General features: G+C 41.5%; 1 protein-coding gene across 1 annotated transcript; it reads left to right on the plus strand.

The window, feature by feature from the left end:
• The first annotated feature begins 1,153 nt into the window (after positions 1-1,153).
• LOC139461295 (uncharacterized) lies at positions 1,154-8,195 on the plus strand. The gene is made up of 2 exons (XM_071242922.1): positions 1,154-1,256; positions 6,598-8,195. The coding sequence occupies exons 1-2, from the start codon at positions 1,154-1,156 to the stop codon at positions 8,193-8,195; spliced, it is 1,701 nt and encodes a 566-aa protein (XP_071099023.1).
• The last annotated feature ends 593 nt before the right edge of the window (positions 8,196-8,788 follow it).

Below are 8,788 nucleotides of genomic sequence, written 5' to 3' on the forward strand. Positions count from 1 at the left end.
AGTTCCTTTGTATATGTGTCTTTACCAGCTAACACTAAGGGATCATACACCAGACATAGATGCATGTTTATTCATGTGCACCTACAAAGTATACATGCTACAAAGCAGTTAATGTCTCACACACTGATACATTGAACACTTTTCTAAAAACAAATGTGTAAATCCAAAGGAACAATATATACACCAGAAAGATCAAGTAAATGTGTTTTGATTCAATGTGCTATTGGTGAGAATGTGTCGCACATGTATGTGCCCAGCCATATTTTAGAAAAAACAAGAACTACATCAATTCATAAATAATCATATCGTATCTGTCTGTAGATTTCGTATTCCTTTGCAGCAGAATAACCATCACATGTAAAGCTTATCTGGTATCTTAGTCAGGACTTTAAACCTTACATGGCTAAAACAATAAGTAAGTCCCACAACATAGTCAGAGAAGGTGTTATACTTGTGTGAATAACAGAAGGTTCGGGGACATACTTTCCTAACACATGTTAGTTACTGTTATCACCGTCATTACCTACACCATGAGCATGTAACATATCAATATGCCATGTTCCCTCAAGCTTGCAGATTTTCTTTCAGAAGCGAAGTTTTATATTAGCTTTTTATAACATTTCAATATGAATTAGCCATGTTCACTGTAACCTGCCTATATTATTGTTGTAAACATATCTATATATGCTTTGTTCGGAATGTACTGAACTGAATTCATGTGTCAATATGTTAATCCAGCAAACCCCAGGTGTATACATAATTCAGTAAAGTCAAGAAAACTGACACTTGTTCAAATTTTGTTATTTTAATACATAACAAAGTAAACAAAGCACACAGAAACTCGTGTAGTCATTTATAAACAACGATACAAGAGTTGTCAGTTGAACGGGTCTGAGAATGTCCCAAGGAGAAGAAGTGTGACTTATTTTGTGCCTTTAGTAAGATTAAGCGGTTCAGCTTTGAGGTCATGCATGTATATCATGAAAGGGTAAGCATCGTGACATCACAGGCAACAACCAGTGGGCTGTTAAGTATGAGCAGAGTGACCAGAGTGGAGGGGCTCATTTATGATTTGGGTGGGATCAGTAGATGAACACACTAGCTTTGAATCTGATGTTAGCAACTTTGTTTAAGCAAATGTTACAAGTTAAGGATGGGTTGCCTGGCGCCGAACAGCAGAATTCCTGCTATGCAACAGTTGTCTGGAAACAGACCAGACAATGGAGTTGTTGATGAACCAGGAAGTCCAGTTACATGTCAGTGCATTTACTGTTTACGTTGAAACTTATAAAATCATATGTATATGTTGAACTACATGTTTGTCTGCTGTGTACAAGTGCAAAGTTCCTGCTGTTTACAAACGCTCAAGACATGAACATGTATTAGTTTTACAACATAGTGACGGAGAGGTTACAAAAATGGGCAGTATGAAGTCCAATCTGTCTTTTCTTCACACATCTCACAGATATCTACTTAACATCTGTTCAATTGTTCATATGGATGTCTCAAAACAAAACTGCTCAGCGAAAGTCATGCTTCTGTAATGTTGGGCACAGAAAATACAAACAAAACTATTGTATGACTGTGGTCCTAGTTTTAGTAGATGAGCATTGACTTACTTACTCCGACAGTGTACTAAATGTGTCATGAATATGTCATCTGACCCAGGATGAAGCTGACAACAGTCACAGTGCCAACACAATTGCATCATGATCCAGTTATGTTTGCTGTGGACTTTGGAACTGTCAATGAATGTGGCACACACCTCATTTATGTTTCATTTAGTGTCCCCATGTGGAATCATCATTGGACGATTACAATGTTACTATCTCAGTAGGACACTGAACATAAAACTGTCAATGAATGTGACACACACCTCATTTATGTTTCCTTTAGTATCCCCATGTGGAATCATCATTGGACGATTACAATGTTACTAGTGAGTGAGTGAGTGAGTGAGTGAGTTGGGTTTTTACTGTTTTTAACAGTATTCCAGTTATATCACGGCGTGTCGGCTTAATGTGGGAGGAAAGCCCGAAGTGATGCACGTCTCAGACGTTTACCACTTCTCTGAAACCCACGAGCACGGGTATGGTGCTGACAAACCTAGAAACATAATTGGGCGAACCGGGATTCGAACCCACAATCATAGGTTTCTGGCGTGCCGTAGGGACGCAACTCTGCACAGCGAATTGCGGCGCTTTAGACGACTGGGCCATCCGTGCCCCCTACAATGTTACTATCTCTGTAGGACTAAATCCATTACACTGAACATAAAACTGTCAATATACTTTCCATACTCATATTCCATTGTACGATTCTGACTTTAATTACATAAACATGTGTTTATGAATCACAAACCAATACTGATGACAGCAGGTCCAAAATACATATAAAGACAACTCGTATAACACGATTTATAATATTTTTTAGAAAGGACTTGGTCGATTGTACCTCAGCAGTAAAGACATACAGAGACCAGAAGTTGGAACATGGTTTGATATTATGTATGTTTGTTTATGACGATCGATTGTGGTTTAAACTTTCCACAACAGGATACTCGTCATCAAAACACAGAAATCAACAAGTGAGTAGTCAAGGCAGAACGTATTGAGCAAAGCACATCTGAAGCGTTTCACTTATTAGCAGCTGTGTCAGAGTTGGTAAGGTTGAAAGTGAAACGTTCAGGAAACATTGTGGTTAGGAATGGCTCTCATTGAACGCTTGGCAAGTGTCATCATGTCTCTGCAAACATTGGCCGTATGTGTGTCTGCATTTCAATCACATAGCGTTCAAAGCAAAATCGTTAAAATTGAGATCATTTAGACCTCAAACATGTATCGACGAGCACATGCACAATGATTTGTCTCATGAAATGCTTGGAGTATGGCTACAGTTCTCGAGAAACTATGAAGTTAGGTTGTACACACCTTTGCCAGTTAACAAAACGGACTGAATTCAAAACAGCCGAAAATATTTCTATGTGCTTTTACAAAATGCACAAGGTACAAAGCACGATAAAGAAAATTGAAAGCACACATTTAGCAACTACGACAATATCTCTACACCACCCCTCATGTATCAGACATGTGACCGACACCACCATCAGTGTATATGACATATATCACGAGACACACATTTGTATCAAATATATATCACTTTATAAACTTTAAACAAATACGAAACAGGGACATAAACGAACAATTTATTTATAATTATCGAAATGTTATAATGTTGTTAGAAAATTCAAAATATTATATTTTTAATACCATGTCTTTCATTTTGACACACTGAGTTCATTTGTATGAACGAAATGCACGAACATGAACCTTCATAATTGAATTTGATACAAAGTATACAGGCTACCAAGCAGTTGATATTCCACACACTGATACATTGAAAACTATGAATGGTTATGTGAAACATTGAACACACCTGAAGATTAAGTAAATGGTTTTAGGTTCAGTTTGCTGTTGGTGGGAATGTGTCGCGTGTGTATGTGCTAAAACATATTCAATGATAAATAGGACCACATTGATACATAAATAACCATTGATGTAGATTGCTGTGTAGATGAGGATATTTCCTACACTGACATCGTTTCTGTCTGTAGATATAGTATTAGTTACAGCAGAAGAACCAGCATAACACTTAACTAGTATCTAAGCCATGCTTTAAAACCTCGTGTGGCTAAATCAGAAGTTCATCAACATAGTCAAAAATGTGTTTTGCTCAGGAGAATAATACTTTACCGGGCCACGTAAACTTATCGCCTTGTTCAACAGCTCTAAGATCTAAGAAATGCTGTATGGGATTCATGTTTGGTGAACATGCTGGTGAAGGCAATATGTTGACGTTAACGTTGTGCAGGTATTGCTGACCAAGTCTAGCGGTATGAGGTCGTGCATTGTCCAGCTGTAAAAGGGCACCCCTTGCCTGTCCACGTAATAATGACATTACAACAGGTCGCAACGCTTCATCTCTGTATCTTGGGCAGATTCCCACAGATGATGACAAGCCTTGTTGTCCACTGACCGCAAATACCGCCCCATACCTGGACGCCACCTCCACCATAAGGTTGCACATCTTGGATGCAGTTATGTGCCAGTCACTCTCCCCTACGTCGATAAACACGGACTCGGCCATCATTTCGGAACGAGGTAAAGCGTCTTTCATCTGTGAACAGCACCCTTTCCCAATCACGCTGCTGCCACCGACGTACATTTCTTGCCCATTGTAATTCGCAGTTACGGTGTAGAGGGGTCAAGGCCATTCCACGGAATGGTGGGTAGGCTCCGATACCAGCAATGTGTCCCAGTGCCGTCGCTGCCGTTGACGTCGCCGTCATGTACCGGTTCCGCAGTTGGATTGGCTTGATGCAGCCATCTTCAACTGGCGTTGTGACCTTTGGTCTTTCCGAACTTGGACGGCCTTGTGTCTGTCCTGTTTGCTGATAAGGGCTCAAGTTGCTGATACTGTCTGACTGCAGTTAAAGGTTCTTGCAATGTGCCTTTGAGAGGCCCCCCATATCGGCCATATTAACAGATCTGTCTCGTTCCTCTTGTTGAGAGTCTCGGCATTTATCTGATGTTCTTTTTGATGCTGCATCCTTGCTCTGCCCAACGACGGTATTTATGCAACTATCATGCACGAACATTTTGGTCAGTCCAAAAAAATCCTGCTTTCCCATTTTTCATGACTGCACGAATTTCACCGAATCCTGCAAAGAGCGACTTGCAATCGAGCACAGGTCGTGTTTTTTCAACGTTTTCTGATAACGTTCTTACTTATCACATCGTCTTTAATTCAGATACAACTTTATTTACAAGTGATCAGTTTCTTTTTGCCCGGTAGTTAAGTAGAAGTGGGGACATAAATATCACACGGTTGTAAGTGACCCACCCCCATGCAGGTGCACCATTTACACATACAAACATCACTAACACAGCTCTCAGCCGACCTACGTAACATCTATATGTATTCTAAACACAGTTTTAAATCACAGTGGTGTTTTTATTGGTGACGTTTACGAACAGTTGCAAAGTTGTTATGTCTCGGAAACTTTCACTTCACTTTGCCACAACAAGTAAGAAGCGACTTACAGAGTCCAACATATCATTAAGTGACATATGTATTTCCTTTATTATGTTTCCACAAACGATTCAGCGTTGTCACAGCAAATGTAAACAGTGAGTGGTAAACATTGAAACTGAACACACTGAAACTAAAAAGTCATTGGTTTGCTTGTATTCACCATTGACAGTCATTTGTCAAAACACATAATACTGGTGTTAACGCCGGCCGTGAAAAAACCGCCGTCATGAAAAGGTATCACTTCTAAATATCTGTCCATTTCAAGAGGTAGCAGTTTAACGTTTTAAAAACGAATTATAGCTGATAGTAATGTCTTTTCAAATACACTTGAAATATTTGTCCTGTATGAATAACTCCACATTTGTACTATGCTTTTTTACAAGCTGACGCTAAGACCGCAGTACAACAGGAGTATTTCTATGTGTGTGAATAAATTGTCCACACAAGACATTATAAAGGCAAGCGGTGACACGTTACTGTGTGTGTCATACACACCTCTCCTGTGACGGACATATGTCCGACATTAAAATCATCATTCTTATGGGTTTTTTTTCTTTTTGTATGAGGTGGTGAACGTATTTGCATGTAATACCTTACTGTCGATTTGTTTGTGTATTTTGTGAATTCATGAAACTGTGATCACTTATTTAAAGATTAGTAGAGTTTCAGATAGTTAAATGAATCAGCCTCTTCAATGATGATGTAGTCGTATACATGCTCAGTACTTCACGTTTGTAATATCCGAGGTGCTCAATACTTCACGTTTGTAATATCCGACGTGCTCTATTATTTCACGTTGGTAACACCCAACGTGCTCTATTATTTCAGGTTTGTAATATCCGACGTGCTCCATTACTTCACGTTTGTAATATCAGATGTTCTCAATACTTCACGTTTGTAATATCCGACATGCTCTGTTATTTCACGTTTGTAACACCCGACGTGCTCTGTTATATCAGGTTTGTAATATCCGACGTGCTCCATTACTTCACGTTTGTAATATCAGATGTTCTCAAAACTTCACGTTTGTAACACCCGACGTGCTCTATTATTTCACGTTTGTAACACCCGACGTGCTCTATTATTTCACGTATGTAACACCCGACGTGCTCTATTATCTCACGTTTGTAACACCCGACGTGCTCTAATATTTCAAATTTGTAATATCCGACGTGCCCTTTTATTTCACATTTGTAATATCCGACGTGCTCTGTTATTTCACGTATGTAATATCCGACGTGCTCTATTATTTCACGTTTGTAACACCCGACATGCTGCTCTGTATGTCTTGTTTGTAACATCGGACGTGGTTTTCAGAATCTGTGACTGGTTGAGCGGAACGTTGCGCATGCTTTTGTGCACTGGCTGCCTCATCCACATTCAATTCAGCCTGTGGTGATATAGTTGGGGTATTGCTGACATTGTTCTCACTCTCCCCGGGTAGGGCGGCGTCACCTGAAGGTACAATGATCTGAGTGAGAGACGCGTGTCTGTTCTTCCTAGCCTACTCTCTTGAAGCCCCTACATACTACTCCCTAGCATACTCTCTTGATGCCAATACATACTACTCCCGAGCCTACTCTCTTGAAGCCCCTACATACTACTCCCTAGCCTTCTCTCTTGAAGCCCCTACATACTACTCCCTAGCATACTCTCTTGAAGCCCCTACATACTACTACTCCCTAGCCTACTCTCTTGATGTCCCTACATACTACTCCCTAGCCTACTCTCTTGAAGCCCCTACATACTACTCCCTAGCATACTCTCTTGAAGCCCCTACATACTACTCCCTAGCCTACTCTCTTGAAGCCCCTACATACTACTCCCTAGCATACTCTCTTGAAGCCCCTACATACTACTCCCTAGCCCACTCTCTTGAAGCCCCTACATACTACTCCCGAGCCTACTCTCTTGAAGCCCCTACATACTACTCCCTAGCCTTCTCTCTTGAAGCCCCTACATACTACTCCCTAGCATACTCTCTTGAAGCCAATACATACTACTACTCCCTAGCCTACTCTCTTGATGTCCCTACATACTACTCCCTAGCCTACTCTCTTGAAGCCCCTACATACTACTCCCTAGCATACTCTCTTGAAGCCCCTACATACTACTCCCTAGCCTACTCTCTTGAAGCCCCTACATACTACTCCCTAGCATACTCTCTTGAAGCCCCTACATACTACTCCCTAGCCCACTCTCTTGAAGCCCCTACATACTACTCCCGAGCCTACTCTCTTGAAGCCCCTACATACTACTCCCTAGCCTTCTCTCTTGAAGCCCCTACATACTACTCCCTAGCATACTCTCTTGAAGCCCCTACATACTACTACTCCCTAGCCTACTCTCTTGATGTCCCTACATACTACTCCCTAGCCTTCTCTCTTGAAGCCCCTACATACTACTCCCTAGCATACTCTCTTGAAGCCCCTACATACTACTCCCTAGCCTACTCTCTTGATGTCCCTACATACTACTCCCTAGCCTTCTCTCTTGAAGCCCCTACATACTACTCCCTAACCTACTCTCTTGAAGCCAATACATACTACTCCCTAGCCTACTCTCTTGAAGCCCCTACATACTACTCCCTAGCATACTCTCTTGAAGCCCCTACATACTACTCCCTAGCCTGCTCTCTTGATGCCCCTGCATACTACTCCCTAGCATACTCTCTTGAAGCCCCCACATACTACTCCCTAGCCTACTCTCTTGAAGCCAATACATACTACTCCCTAGCCTACTCTCTTGAAGCCCCTACATACTACTCCCTAGCGTACTCTCTCTCTCCTACATACTACTCCATAGCCTACTCTCTTGAAGCCCCTACATACTACTCCCGAGCCTACTCTCTTGATGTCCCTACATACTACTCCCGAGCCTACTCTCTTGAAGCCCCTACATACTACTCCCGAGCCTACTCTCTTGAAGCCCCTACATACTACTCCCTAGCCTACTCTCTTGAAGCCCCCACATACTACTCCCTAGCCTACTCTCTTGAAGCCAATACATACTACTCCCTAGCCTACTCTCTTGAAGTCAATACATACTACTCCCTAGCGATCTCTCTCTCCTACATACTACTCCCTAGCCTACTCTCTTGAAGCCCCTTCATACTACTCCCTAGCCTACTCTCTTGATGCCCCTACATACTACTCCCTAGCCTACTCTCTTGAAGCCAATACATACTACTCCCTAGCCTACTCTCTTGAAGTCCCTACATACTACTACCTAGCCTGCTCTCTTGAAGCCCCTACACACCACTCCCTAGCTTGCTCTCTTGAAGCCCCTACATACTACTCCCTAGCCTACTCTCTTGATGCCCCTTCATACTACTTTAGGTTGCAAGGACTTGCTGATTGTGGGTTTGAATTCTGGATGTTTTCAAAGAATTATACTAACTGATTTTACGTCCAAACAAATATCTCGTAGGCAAGAGCCTTATGACCACACTTCTGTGTTTTACTTATAATTCCGCCCTTGTTCCTTATGCCACGTGCCTAATAGTTGATACAAACCTTGATGATCAAACATTGTCACCCCATTGTACATTACTCGTATATAAGGGAGGCATTAGAAGTGTGTAGCACAGCTGCTGTGTAGCTAAAACCCGGAAATAAAGTTACATCAATCCCTGAAATGTTTCTTTACACACCACACGTCACTATTATGCCGTTGGGTCATTCATTGTGACGTT

Source organism: Haliotis cracherodii, unplaced genomic scaffold (genome assembly GCF_022045235.1).
Source record: "Haliotis cracherodii isolate W230 unplaced genomic scaffold, xgHalCrac1.p SCAF_14, whole genome shotgun sequence".
Classification (NCBI taxonomy): Eukaryota; Metazoa; Mollusca; class Gastropoda; order Lepetellida; family Haliotidae; genus Haliotis; species Haliotis cracherodii.

What these genes read in the sequence shown, in the direction of transcription:
- LOC139461295 (XM_071242922.1), top strand. Translation starts at nt 1,154, where the DNA reads ATGGGTTGCCTGGCGCCGAACAGCAGAATTCCTGCTATGCAACAGTTG. An exon ending in ACCAGGAAGTCCAGTTACAT is followed by an intron (nt 1,257 to 6,597) that starts GTCAGTGCATTT and finishes TGTTCTTCCTAG; the next exon opens with CCTACTCTCTTGAAGCCCCT.